The 13,833-nt window shown below is 39.7% G+C and overlaps 2 protein-coding genes across 8 annotated transcripts in view; one reads left to right on the forward strand and one right to left on the reverse strand.

The window, feature by feature from the left end:
- LOC133400122 (membrane-associated phosphatidylinositol transfer protein 2-like) overlaps nucleotides 1-8,290 on the reverse strand; it is a 70,665-nt gene extending 62,375 nt beyond the window's left edge. For 3 of the 7 annotated variants that reach the window (XM_061672396.1, XM_061672397.1, XM_061672400.1), the window contains exon 1: nucleotides 7,671-8,288. The gene's annotated coding sequence lies outside the window, so the exon portion shown is untranslated. Of the gene's footprint in view, nucleotides 1-7,670 lie in introns of all 7 variants that reach the window. The other 4 variants (XM_061672402.1, XM_061672401.1, XM_061672395.1 and 1 more) reach the window with 3 other exon arrangements.
- A 3,622-nt stretch (nucleotides 8,291-11,912) lies between these two features.
- On the forward strand, nucleotides 11,913-13,459 carry mtrfr (mitochondrial translation release factor in rescue). Its single transcript, XM_061672409.1, has 2 exons — nucleotides 11,913-12,350; nucleotides 13,221-13,459. The coding sequence occupies exons 1-2, from the start codon at nucleotides 12,069-12,071 to the stop codon at nucleotides 13,449-13,451; spliced, it is 513 nt and encodes a 170-aa protein (XP_061528393.1). The 5' UTR covers nucleotides 11,913-12,068; the 3' UTR covers nucleotides 13,452-13,459.
- Nucleotides 13,460-13,833: the final 374 nt, after the last annotated feature.

The following is a 13,833-nucleotide window of genomic DNA, read 5'->3' on the forward strand; positions in this document are numbered from 1 at the left end:
TTGTCTGAAAACCTTACACAAAAGTAACATGGACTTCCCCAAAACGTCTGTGAGAAGAATGCGACGTGAAGGGGGGCACCATGGGGAGGAGGGCAGGGGAGGGGGAAGCTGGTCTTATTTATAGTTACCGTCAAAGTCAGGTGTCCAGAGGAAAAGAAGAGGAAGCGTGGGGAGCACTTTCCTTCTGGATGATACTTACAGGACCAAAAACAATGAAGGGGCAGCGCTTTTCTTTTGAGGAAAGCACAACATCAATAGTTTGTCTTCTTTTTAGGAAACCAGTGTGAATTATTATGCCACGCAGACAGTGAACCCGCGCTCTATCGTCATTCACACTCCCGCTACGACGCAGCCGTTTGACGGTTTATAGTTACCTTAACATCTACGGAAATTGCCATTAGCCCGTCTATAGCATTTTGCGTTTCATTTTTCGCAAGAGACAAAAACATATACCTGTGGGTATGGTTATGTTGTTTACCTACGTGTTGCTCCACCCTTTGTGTTCAAATATCCTTTAATACCACAACATCAATGCTATTCATAGGCCCTTCTAGGACATTTACCATTGTGCGACAGCATTAAGATGAACAGAGATTCCCAAGACAAAGCTATGTAGTTGTTTGATGAGCCAATCCTTCATCTAACAGGATGTCAGACTTTGTCTGACGGAAACAAACACAGTCGTCCGTTGATGACCTCTGAACTCCCCCTCACGTGCACACACACAAAAGGCAAATGAACGAGGAGGAAACACCAGTCCCTCCCTTCACAACATGCATATACGTACAATGAGGACACAGGATGAGGGTGGGGGTTCTATAAAAGAAAATGCAGGAGACGTGACGCAGGTTCCACTTCCCACATTATTTCAAACGGTGTCAAAATGAGCCTCGACTTAAAACAAATGGATAATCAGCCAGCTCTTGTTGCAAATAGGTGCAAAATGGTGCTTTACATTTACACAGTTCAGGTTACAGCCCTTTTCAAAAATAGATTCATTTTTTCCTCTCCAAATTCGACACCACACTCCATTACATTCCGTTAGCGGCTAGCACTGCAGTTATAGAATCTTTTTTAGAATCAATCATTCGACTGATGATCTCATCAAAAAAATGATTTTGTATTGTTAAAAAACATAATGTGCAGGAGGTGCAGTTTTTATTATTGTCCACTTGGGGTCGTCATCCTCACATTCCACACTATAATATCTGTGACTCTGAATGTGTGTGACTTTGCAAGGTGGGGCCCGAACTTGTGGGTGACAGAGTGAGGGAATGAGAGTGCCCAATCATTTCAGCCCCACTATTCACGTTCAAAAAGTTCAACACTGCGAACACTTGCAGGAACATTAGTCCGTGTAGAAAAATGATCCCTACGAAGCTTTGGGGTAAGTAAGACAATTGTTAGATTAATCGTTTGCGCCCTAGTATTCATATTCAAACAGTGAAGCGCTGTGAATACTTACCGGATGCACAGTATTTACAGTGCTTCACTTTTTCCATATTTCCTTATGTTAGAGCCCTTTTTTCAAAAGAGAATAAATCATTTGTTTCCCCCGCAAAATTCTCCACATATCATTTCTGCACACATCCAATAATGATTCAATTTAGTCTTCAAGGAAACAAAACTTTCAATTTGACTTTTATTGCTTTAAAATGCAGCTCACTTCTTTTTACACAGTTTAGAATGTTTCAAAAAAAAAATATCACCTTCGTGCGCATATGGTTTAACTTTTGGCTTTTCTTGCTTCAACGCTGCAAGCACAACACTCCGTAAAAGGTGACCAAAATACTGCCTCCGTGTCGCTGCTGTCTTGCAAGCAGGTGGGCTCTATTTGAGGATAAAACTTGTTAAAGTGCCCCGCAGTGCTGTCAGCACCAATAAAAATCTATTGGCTGTCAAACAAGTGACGCAAAGAAGGCGTACTCTCTGCCTGCAGAGCTTATTAGCTATGAAGGGGGGGTCAAAACAATAACAGCAAAAAGACTAATTACACTACAAGGCCCAAGATAACGTGAAGGCGTCTTTTTTCCACCGTATACAGTTGGAAGCTGGCCAATAACATTTGCCACCGCATTATATTTTGATTTATTTTTTATCCACAGTTCAATTATTAACTGTATGGGCAATATGTTAAACTAGAACCAAACACACCAAAAAAATGTCTCATAAATTTGACACATCACAGAAAAGAGTTTTGTTAACCGGCTTGACAATCGATGAATGAATAAAAAAAAAAAAAAAAAAAAAAGCATAATATTTATTAAAAAAATAAATAAATAATTTTTTTTAAAAAGTCATAATAATCGGTAAGTATGTGTAATCAGGCTTCAAAATGGCCAAGAATTGAGACATTCTTTCAGTGTGTCGCTGATGTCATTGAGATTAAATTATATGGTTTGGTTGAACATTTTGTTATGTACACAATATGAAATTTTATTCTATTTTATACATCATTCTTACCGTAACAAACAGCTTGAAGCAAGCATACTTTGGCTCTTACTTAGAGAACTGTGCGAGAGAGTCTTCTTTTCATTTCCTCAAAGTGATGTTACACGATATTCTCTCATTTCTTGACAGCGAGAGACTGATAACAGCCGCTAAGGAATACTTTATTTAAGTGTGTGTTAATAAGTTTAAATGTGTTAAACGTGGGCAGGATGGCTAAACCTATACGTAATTTTTTTTTTTTAGATGGGCTCTTTATAACGCAGATTTTGGTATTTATTTTCATAACATTTTTTCAGACTATTTCCATCGTAAAATTACAACAGCACTTCCGTAATATTGAAATGTTTAAAGTGTCGTATTTTTTCTCATAAAATAAGAACTTTTTATCCAAAAATTACAAAGATATTCTCACAATATTGCAACTTTTCAGACAAATGAATCTCATTTGACCTCTAAGGATTAATAATAAATCTGCCATGGCGGTGGCTTAATTAAAAGATTTTTGTGTTTGCATTGATGTGTGTGTGTGTGCGCGGGTTCGTGCATGCGTGTATGTGTGTGGAGCTCCTCAGGCGAAAGTGGCACGCCCCACTCTATGAACTGGTTAGACAAACAAAAAGCATATTTACAACATAAAAGGCATTTGAAAGGTTCATAATGATGTCCCGTTCAATATCCTCAGTGGACGTCAGAAATAATCAAATTGAAATCCCATCACCGTGTCCAGATCGCGTCCTTTTGCAACCGTCACGCGGGACTCGACACGTTCCGGCGGGATGGGCGCAGATAACATGATCATCTCGACAGGCGGCATTTCTTGATTCGTGCAAGTGCGAGTCCCATCTTGTCCTGATGTATCTGGAAATAACTAACTTCATATTGACATAACAGCAGAGGGTCACATGCCACATCATGCCTGCCGAGTCAGGTGAATACATTAGGCAGTGACGAGAAGTAACAGAGTACAAATGCTTTGTTACTGCGCTTCAGTACATTTTACACCTGTCTGTACTTTACTTGAATACAGTGCTACATTGGCTTTTAATTCGTTCCGTGACCAAGCTCGTAACTCAGTTTACTCCGATATCAAATAATACCATCCCCATTAAATGAAGTCAAAATGCCCCCCCAAAGAAATGTTGTTTGTTTTTAGTAAAGAAAATAGCAATTCAAAAAAGGAAATCTCAAATTAATCTCTAAAATCGATTTATTGTGCAGCCCTGCTTCCCAGTGTGTACCTAATACTCGGCAAAAGTATTTACAATCTGTAGTACTTAAATAAAAGACTGGTAAAAGTTGAAGTACTGATTCAATTTCTGTATTTAAGTCAAAAGATACAGACTATGCCAAGGGTACCTTAATTTATGAGTTTAATTTGTTCCGTGACCAAGCTTGCGACTTAATTTACTTGTTTAATGAATCAATTTTCCTCATAAAGGAATCAAAATATGAATACTCTGGCCCAGCCTAAAAAAACAAAAACAAAAAAAAAAAGGTTACGCGTGTTTAATAAAGAAAAATATTCCAATGTAGAGGTGCAACAACTAATCAATTAATTGACAACCAATCAATTATCATTAACATATTAATCAACAACTATTTTGATAATCAATTAATCGTTTCGAGACCTTGTTTAACTTGGACTAATTGTCCAAATCATCGGAATGTCAGCCTCTCAACAGTAAACATTCTCCGATTTCTGTAGTCCTCCATGAATACAGACTAATTGTACCCTAGTTACAAAAAGTCCCTTCATCAAAAAAAAAAAAATGTGCTTTGTGTTTAATCAAAACAGGACATTTGCAAAAATCTGCTTTTATTTTAGACATAAAAATTATTTCTGATTTTCTGACTAGTAGAGTAACTGAATCACAATCATTCACGTCCTTTTTTTTTTTTTTTTTAAATGTATAAAATGTATGTATAAAATGTATAAAATGGCTTTCCATTATGTAAATGTATGAAATGGCTTTCCATTAGGTGTATATACAGATTTCCGGTAGGTGGCGGTAATGCAACTGGTTTGTCAACGGCATTTGAAATTGAAGAGAAGGATTTTCCCACCATGTCGAGCTGCATTTGTAAATAGTTATAGCCACAGATATGTATTGGTTAAATATATAATGATAATGCATTCATGAGAATACATAAATCTGTCATTTTTTAAATTCAAAACGTGTTTATTAGTTGAATTAAATAACGCTCAGTCTTAGTTGTTTCATTTCCATTATCCATGCATCCATTTTCTGTACCGCTTTTCCTCATGAGGGTCACGGGCGTGCTTTCGACGAGGAAATATGCACAGGGATCTCGTTTGATGTGCGTCCCGCATCTAAGATGCACAAAAATTAGCTGGGACGCATAAAGTAAGATCAATCTGCGTCTTAGGAGGCAGCGCTATGGCTTAGTACTCAAGCGTGGTGCTGGAAATCCGACGTATATTTTCATTTTAGTTTTTTTTTTTTTTTTTTTTTTTATGAGACAGGTCTCTAGAGAGACTAATTTAAAACTTGATTGGCAGTATATTGCCTGTTAAGGCATTAATAACTGTTTATACCTCTGTGCCAAATGTTTAATATTTATTTAAGTCCAATTTTTGTGAACAGAGCCTGAGTCTGTTTTATTTATTTTTTTATCTAACATATTTATTGTTCTACATGGCAATGTCAATGTTCATTATTGTTAGAATTACAATTAAAAGTGATTTTTTTTTCTTAAAAAGGATATAGTTGCATTATTATGATCTATCATCTTTAAATCAGTGGCGTAAAAACATCTGCAATACTATACAGATCCCAGATAACGGATAACACGAAAATATTGTACATGCAGTATTAAAAAAACGAGTAATAACTGTAATAAAAATGTACAATATAGCGGGACCACGAAGCAAGAACCGTGATATAGCGGAGGATTACTGATGCTAAATTGCAGGGACTCATTTTTCCCGGGCTGGGACTCATTGTTTCCGTGACATGTGCATCCTGGGACTCAGATACTCTCAACTGTAAAATGATCGATGTATGCAGCACATATAGTTTATTGGCCTGGTCATGTTAAAAGTTTTATTCATATGGATGGAAATTGTATAAGAAATTTAATTACAAAAGTCTTAAGAATCAGGCCTAAATATTGCTGTGAATTTAGGTTTCCGCCCTTTGAATGACATCAGATGCTGGAGTCCAGCTGGCTGCTTAGTCTGCGTGTGAGTGTCTGGGTGTGAGTTGTGGCCTACAGCAGCTCCTTGTGAGTGATCTCAGTTTGGATTTGCGTTTTAGGCTGTTTGTCCCATTCAATAAACGGCTGAAAGTGCCTCAGTGACTGTGGCGCTCCTTGCCCACATGCCAGGGCATTAAAGTACCTCAATTGCAAAAAAAAAATTTGACTTCATTCAAGTGTATCTGAAGCTCGATCGTACCCCAAATTTTGGCAAATATTCGACCAAGCAATGACTAATAACTCACAAAACTCATAAATGAAGGTACCGCTGTATTTATTATGACTTACAAGCTAAAATATTCTCGTCTTGTGTAATAAACAGACTCTGTGACAAAGAGCAGGCTTGGCGGAGTCCAAACCTCACTGGAAACGAATCCAACTTTCTGCCGGCAATGCGGACCAAACTCTCACACTGGTCAACAGTCCTTATTAGTGGGGGTCAAGTACCCTATATTTCTGGAGCACCCTCGACAGGACTCCCCGAGGGACACGATTGAAGCTCCAACTCCAGAGTGAGCACTGTCGCCGGGGATCGGACCGCCAAGCCCCAGCCTTCTCCAGCCAACCAGCTACCACTGCACACGACCCCCCCCCCCCCACACACACACACACAGGGGTGAGCCCATGGGAAGGGAGACCTATGCTGCTTCTTTGGGCTGTGCCCAGCTGGGTCCCAGTGGTGCAGGCCCGGCTACCTTCAGGCCTGGTGGATCCGAAGGCGGGTCCCGGTTACCCGCATCTGGGCGAGGGAAAATGTGATCCAAAATGTTTTCTCATCATAAGGGGTCCCTTGTCAGGTCCCTCACCTAGGACCTATTTGCCATGGGTTACCCTACCAGGGGTATAAAGCCCCCGACAATTTAGCTCCTGGTATCATTGGGAGAGACTCAGAAAATTGGCAGGTAAGAGGCTCAGGCAGGTAAGGGGTCCTCAGAAAGATGTGAGCATATTCAATTGACATCAAATCAGAGTGACATGTTGTGTTTTGTTTGCGGCAATTATTTTTTGTTTACGCATTAAATATTCTATGATTATTTTCTGCTGAAAAAACTAAATATGTTAAGTTGGCTTTTTACAGACAGGAGACAAGGGACCGTACTGCACCAACTACTCTGTAAAATGCATCATTTCCAGTAGATCGTTTTCAGCGTGCCACCAAGTCAGCCAACACGGGAATGTCTACAGTAGACATTAAATATTTCAAAAATGAAATATTGAAAAATACAGTAAGATGTTAGAGAAGCTGATTGGCTGAATCAGCTTTGTGTCATTTCCTCTCGTAGCGACTGAGGTGAAAACGATTTTTTTAAACAAAACAAACTGGTTTTAACTGGGAGTTGAAATTCTTTTTTTGAAGAATTGTTCACTTCCCGCCAAATTGCTGCTTGTTGTCAAGTGAGTTAGTTCACTGCCACCATACAGGGTTCATATCTCAAATCGTTGCTCCCAAGTCAAAGCAACAAATACAAAAATCAGCCAAACAATGACTCGTATCAAGAGAAATTCATGTCTGGTCACTCGTATTTCAATGCACGCAAGTATACGTCATTATTTTTTATTACGTTTAGTAGACCAAGATTACATTCAGTGTTTAACTTGCAACGTTCTGTAAATCAACTCCAGTCCACTCTTGTAGCCGAATGAGATTATGTGGGAGTGTACGAATGATCAATAATGAACATTATTGACAGAAATAGTGGGCCAGAAAACAAGATTTGGTTTGGGGCCCCCAATGGAGGCGTGGGCCGGCTCTGCTAGTCAGTAAAAGCTGAAAATGATTGACAACATGAGCATTTCCTGTTTTGTGGTTGAAGCCAACTAGCTGACACAGCATGAGGACGAACATGGCGGAAGGAAGCAGGTTAAAAAAAAAAAAAAAAAAAAGTTATCGTCTCCGGAAACAAATTTGAAAAAAGAAAGAAAGAAACAGAGTGCGTTTTCAACCAGGCACATAGTTACCTAGCAACATAGCAGCCATGACAAAAATTCTCATCACATACCTGCTATGTACCTCGGCATTGGGAACGAGGAAGCCTAGTTGAGCCACCTGGTGGAGCGGGCGGCGGGTGGGGTCCTCTCCGGTGTCAGCGGGAGTCAGCGGCGGCCGCCCACCCGGTGTGGTCCATGAGGGGGAAACGAGTGTACCCCCGCCCAAAAAAAGAAAAAGTCCCGATTTCCTTGACGACGACGCTTTGTACAGATGACGCGACCACAAACATCATTGCCGTCGTCAGCGGCACATCCTCGGCGTGTATTTACGCCGTACCCCGGCCCTCTCCACTGAGGTATGTTGCCATTCACGCTCGCATATTTGGCAATGGGAGCGGCCGAAAAACACCCCGGAAAAAAAAAAAAAAAAAGGGTAAAGTTAGCACACGGGCGACGTACACAACAAAATAAAAACGCCCTGGAATACGTCGCGTTTGACGGGAGTCGGAGGCTCCGGGGGCCGGGACGTGTGCCCGGGGGAGGGAAGGCTCAAGCCGACCGGCGGCGGCGACGACGGCGGGGAAGAGGAAAAAGACGAGGCGCCGCCACCGCCATCGTGAAGTTGTCACTCTGCAAGTCTGAAGCGTTGCGAGACTTCACAGTCCCTCAGCAGCACGTCACACCGAGACGCGTCATAGGCCGCAGTCACACGATACACCAATGGGTGTCCGGTCAACCTTTCGAAATAAAAGCTATGCAACTACGGTACGCCACACGCTTTGGAAGTAACTCGTAAGGAAGGCAGGAAGGAAAGAAAGATGCTGAAGGAAGGAAGCACAGTGGAATTAAGGGAGGACGAGTGGGGGGAAGGGAGGACAAATACATTCAGAGAGCAGGAAAGGATGAAGAAATTCAAGAAGGAAAGCAGGGAGTAGCCATGAAAGGAAGGTAGGCAGGTAGGGGTAAGGAAGGAGGAAAGGAAAGACGAAGGAAGCAAGAAAGGGAGGAGGGATGGAAAGAATGAAGTAAGGATATCAGCAAAGGAAGGATAGACAGGTTGGGAGGAATGCTGAAGGAAGGAAGGATGATGTAAATAAGGAAGGGAGGGAAGGAAGCATCCGAGAATGTAGGAGTGAAGGAAGGAAACAAAGGGATTGAGGGAGGAGGAAAGGATGAAGAAATTCAAGAAGGAAGGCGGGGAGGAGAAAGGTAAGAGCCCCGGAGAAGGGAGGAAGGTGGGTAGGAGTGATGTAAGGGAGGAAGAAGGACGAAGGAAGTAAGGGAGGAAGGATGAACGAAACATGTGAGGAGAGACTGAAGGGATGAAGGGAGGAAGGAATGGATGAGGAGTGATGGTCACGTGAAGGAAGGTTGAAGGAATTAAGAAAGGGAGAAAGGAATGGAGGAGAGGAAGGTTGGAGGGCTGCGAGGAAGAAAGAAAGGATGGAAAGAAGGATGACGGGAAAAGGACAAAGGAATTGAGGGAGTACAGTGTAGGAAGGATGAAGGAATTAAGGAAAGAAGTAGGAGAGGAGGATAGATGGATGTAAAGAAGGAACAAAGGAATTAAGCAAGGAAGGAATAGAAGGAAGGGATATAGGAAGGATGAAGGATAGTAGGAAATAAAGAAGGAAGGTAAACGGGTTGAAGGAATTAAGGAAACTAGGAAGGAGGGAAGCGAGGAATAATAGAGGAAGGAAGCATGTAGGAATTAAGAAAAGCTGGAAGGAGAAAAGAAGGGAAGGGAGAAAAGAATACAAGTAAGAAAGATGAAGCACTTAAAGACGCTAGGAAGGAGGGGGGACTCAGTACAGGCAGAATGGAAGGAAGGAAGGCAGGAATTAAGGAAAGAAAGAAGGACTAATGGAAGAAAGGAGGGATGACCAGGGATTAAGGGTAAAGGGTTTCCAGCAGGTCAACACACACAAACACAAAAGCCACCACCAGACTTGAAACCCTAACGACAAACCCAAACTGCAGGGTAGAAACCCCAACTTGAAATCCGAGCCATGGAAACCGTTCTATTTTTAAAACCCTACTTTGAAACCCTAACTCTGACTATAAAGCTTGCTTACCATCCTTTGCGCGATATTATATACGGTGCTGCGTTCAATTTAATGATACTTTTGAAGTTGTGAAACTTCCGGTGTTTGTCTTTTTGGAAAAGCTTGACTTGGCTCGTCTTAAGCAAGCACAATGTCTCCCTCTGCTGGGCACATGCAGATTACACGACCGATCAAAAGTGTTGTAATTTGCAAGGCTGTTTTGACGGTTTTCAAGGCCTTAACAATTTACTCTTACAAATACATTCGTTTTCTTTCTGGAGGGAGTGCCTGTCCACCAAGGTTACAAGTTGTTTTTTTTTTTTTTCAAATTACTTTAAGTTTTGGGTTTTGTTTAGTTTGGATTTGTTGTTTTTCAAATTCAGTTAGTTTTAGAGTGGGTCATCCATCCATCCATTTTCCTTACATCATGGCTGGCCTCACCACTATCTTATAAACTTTGCCCTTCATCCTAGCAGAGACTCTTCTGTCACATAACACACCTGACACCTTCCTCCACCCGTTCCAACCTGCTTGGACCCGTTTCTTCACTTCCTTCCCACACTCACCATTGCTCTGGACTGTTGACCCCAAGTATTTAAAGTCCTCCACCCTTGCTATCTCTTCTCCCTGTAGCCTCCCCCCGCCCCCACTCAGTCATGCACATATATTCTGTTTTTCCGTTTGTAAAAAGTTTTAAATATACATATTTAAAAAATAAAAAAGATGTCATCGGAGAGCGGTCCTGGAAAGATTGTCTTTTTCTGTGGCCTAGATGGGGTTTCCTGATAGACTATTTTTAGTCTACCAGGGGAAATGACAGGATACACTGTGTTGGTTTTCTACAAAACTATAAAACAGACATTTATATTGTAATTTAAATTAAAATACTTATTTTCGTTGAAGTGTGGTATTTATTTTTATAAACTGACAACATTTCCTGGTAATGTTCCAACTTCAACTTTTCCCTGGTGAAACGACAAAATATTCTAATACTATTCATTTTTTTCTCTGTAGTGTGGTATCTTTATTTCAATTACCATTTTTTCCTCATAAAATGTCACAAATATCCATTCTACAGTTTTTATAGTTGAAAATGTGGTAGGTACGTTCCTAAAAATCGCTAAAAGAAACAAAAATCCACAAATATTTATGCTTTACCTTTTAAAATGGCAAAATATTTTTAATATTACAACTTTTTTTCTTTGAAGTATGGTATTTATTTTCAGAAATTGATAAAATAGTCGATGACAGTTACAACTACTCAAAAATTACGTTTTGAAGTAAAAATTGGAAAGAAATAAAACGGATGAATGAATTAATGTATTTATTTTCATAAAATGACATTATCAGTCAGTGTTATGATTTTACTCTCCGAAAATTTTTATTTTTCCTCGTAAAATTATTCAGAAATATTATAATATTTGTATTCTAATTACAATTTATTCAACAAATATTCTCACAATGTTAACTTTTTTGATTGAAGTGTGGTAGGTATTTACCTAAAATTGCACATTTTCCCCTGGTAGGTCCTTACATAAATTGCACATTTTCCCCTGGTAAAATCACACAAATATTCTTAAAGTTTTATTTGTATGATTATAGAAATATTCCAATATTATTAAAATTATTTTGTAATGTTACAAGGAAACATAATATTACAACTTTTTTTCCTTTGAAGTGTGGTATTTATTTTCAGAAAACAAAATTTCCGGGCAATGTAATGACTGCAGTACTATAAAATGACAAATATTCTATTACTACAACTTTTTTCTTTGCGTTTGTATTCTTGTAAAATTACATAAATATTCTCACAATGTCAGAACATTTTAATACAAATTGTTCTTGTAAAACTACAACCTTTCCTTGTAAAATTCCCAAAATATTCTCATAATATTACGATTTTATTCTTTAAGGTGTGGTATGCATTTGTTTTCATGAGAAACATATACAATACGACAAAAATATTAGTAACGCTCCATTATTTATTAATATGTACAATATTTTGGACTGATCTTTTTGAAGGTTTTGGTTATTTGGCCCTTTTAAGGGTAAACGGTGTTTTATTTTACGAATTTAATTTCACAATTTTTATGAATAGGTATATAATATATTTTGTATTTAATTGTATTTATAATTTGGTTCGTGATAACAAAAATACCTATTGTTAAATTTTTCCTCCAGTGAAGTCACATTTCCTTACTTGTGGCCAACAGATTGCAGTTAAAACAGTTGACAAAAGGGGGCGACAGTCTGCAAAACGTTTTTATTCCGCGAAGAAGAACAGCTGGCTGTGTGAATTTGAAGCGTAGAAGAAGATAGACGGACTGTATCCAAGTGTCAACATAATCTAAAAAATATATATATAATTAATATGAGATCGCTCATATTTAAATATTATATTTCTTCTTTCTACGTACTTTAAGTATGTCGAGGCTTTCCTCGTTCTTTCGCTGCGTATACAACAGCCTCGCGAGTGGCGTGACGCGTCACAACTCCTCCGGTGTCTCTTCAGTGTTGAAGCCGGCTCAGAGTGGACCTACCCGGGTCGCGGTCGCCGGAAAGAAACACCTGGTCCCCCTGGTCCCCCTGGAGGAAGACGAGCTGGAAGAGCAGTTCGTGCGGGGCTCTGGACCCGGGGGACAGGCCACCAACAAGACCAGCAACTGCGTGGTGCTCAAGCATATCCCCTCTGGGATTGTTGTCAAGGTTAAGTGTTGTTCGTAAAGTCATCACTAGTGTAGCGTAAACTAGTTTTCATTCACTACCTGTATTTGTATTTTTATATATGTTTGTTTATTTGGATTTAATTATGTAATTTAACGTATACAAAAACATGATTAATACATTTCGCCAGTTAATTAAATACACAATTTATTTTAATTGGAATCTTTATGTACAGTGGTGCCTTGACTTACATGTTCATTTGTTCTGTGATGAACCCTTGTAACTCAAAATACTTCCAAACCTTTTAAGAAACACAATTTAAATACATTCTAAACGTATTTTAACACAGAAAAACAAATTGCAAGCACAACATGTATGGGAAATACTTTTTGTGCATGTGCCTTTAAGAGGCGGGGCCTAATGGGGCTGAGAGTGCGTGTTCTCTCTTGTTTGCATTTCTTCAAAGAGGCCCAGCATGTTTGCTTCAAGCTGTTTGTCACCCCCCACCCCCACCCCCCCCAGTTGAAGTTAACTGTAAAACTGACATAAAGCAAATGAGAATCAAACCTATATTTAAACACCAAAATGTTCAACCAAACTACTAACATTTTGTCTAAAAAAAATCTGTCGAAGTAGCTTGATGCTAACATGTAATGCAAAACGCCATAGATTGGCTAACACAATTTACCACAGATGTTAGGGTAATTAGGAACCTTCAAACAACTGCTTCATCTAAAAACGCTTGCTTAAAAATCTGTTCTATAGCAAATGAGTGAATAATGATTCACAACATAGCGGGTGTTCGCTATATCCCTGATTCCGATTCTGGAACAGTTGCCTGAATTATCGAGGATAATTCCCAATTTGTTGAGTTTTTGACTGTGTTTCCCTGTTCACGACTTGTCCTTGCAGTGCCATCAAACCAGGTCGGTGGACATCAATCGGAAGCGAGCGCGGGAGATAATGCAGCAAAAACTGGACGTTTTCTATAAAGGAGAGCGCAGCGACATCCTGGTTAAGAAGAAGGAGGCGGAGGCCAAGAAACAAGACAAACGCAGGAGAGCCAACGAGAACTTGGAGAGGAAGAGACTGTTCAAAGAAGGCCTCCTAGTCCAGGCCGCTCCCGAGAACGACTCTGTTTGAAATCGCTATGGATGCTTGTAGCGTTTCGGGTGATCTTTTTAGTTTTCATATAAATTGATAGTCGTTTACGTTTGGTATTTATAATTATTTGTTCATTTCCGCCTTTGCACAGTAACCTTCCATTATTGAAATAATTAAAAAAAAAAAGTTATATTTTTATAAATATGTTTTTATGTATCATCTTTAAAAAAGGCGCTACAGTGACCAACTGGTTAGCACATTTACCTCACAGTTCTGAGGACCGGGGTTCAATCCCTGGCCCCGCCTTTGTGGAGTTTGCGTGTTCTCCCCGTGCCTGCGTGGGTTTTCTCCAGGCACTCCGGTTTCCTCCCACATCGCCAAAACTTGCATTAATTGAAGAATGTGAGTGCGAATGGTTGTT

Source organism: Phycodurus eques, chromosome 3, assembly GCF_024500275.1.
Source record: "Phycodurus eques isolate BA_2022a chromosome 3, UOR_Pequ_1.1, whole genome shotgun sequence".
Taxonomy (NCBI): Eukaryota; Metazoa; Chordata; class Actinopteri; order Syngnathiformes; family Syngnathidae; genus Phycodurus; species Phycodurus eques.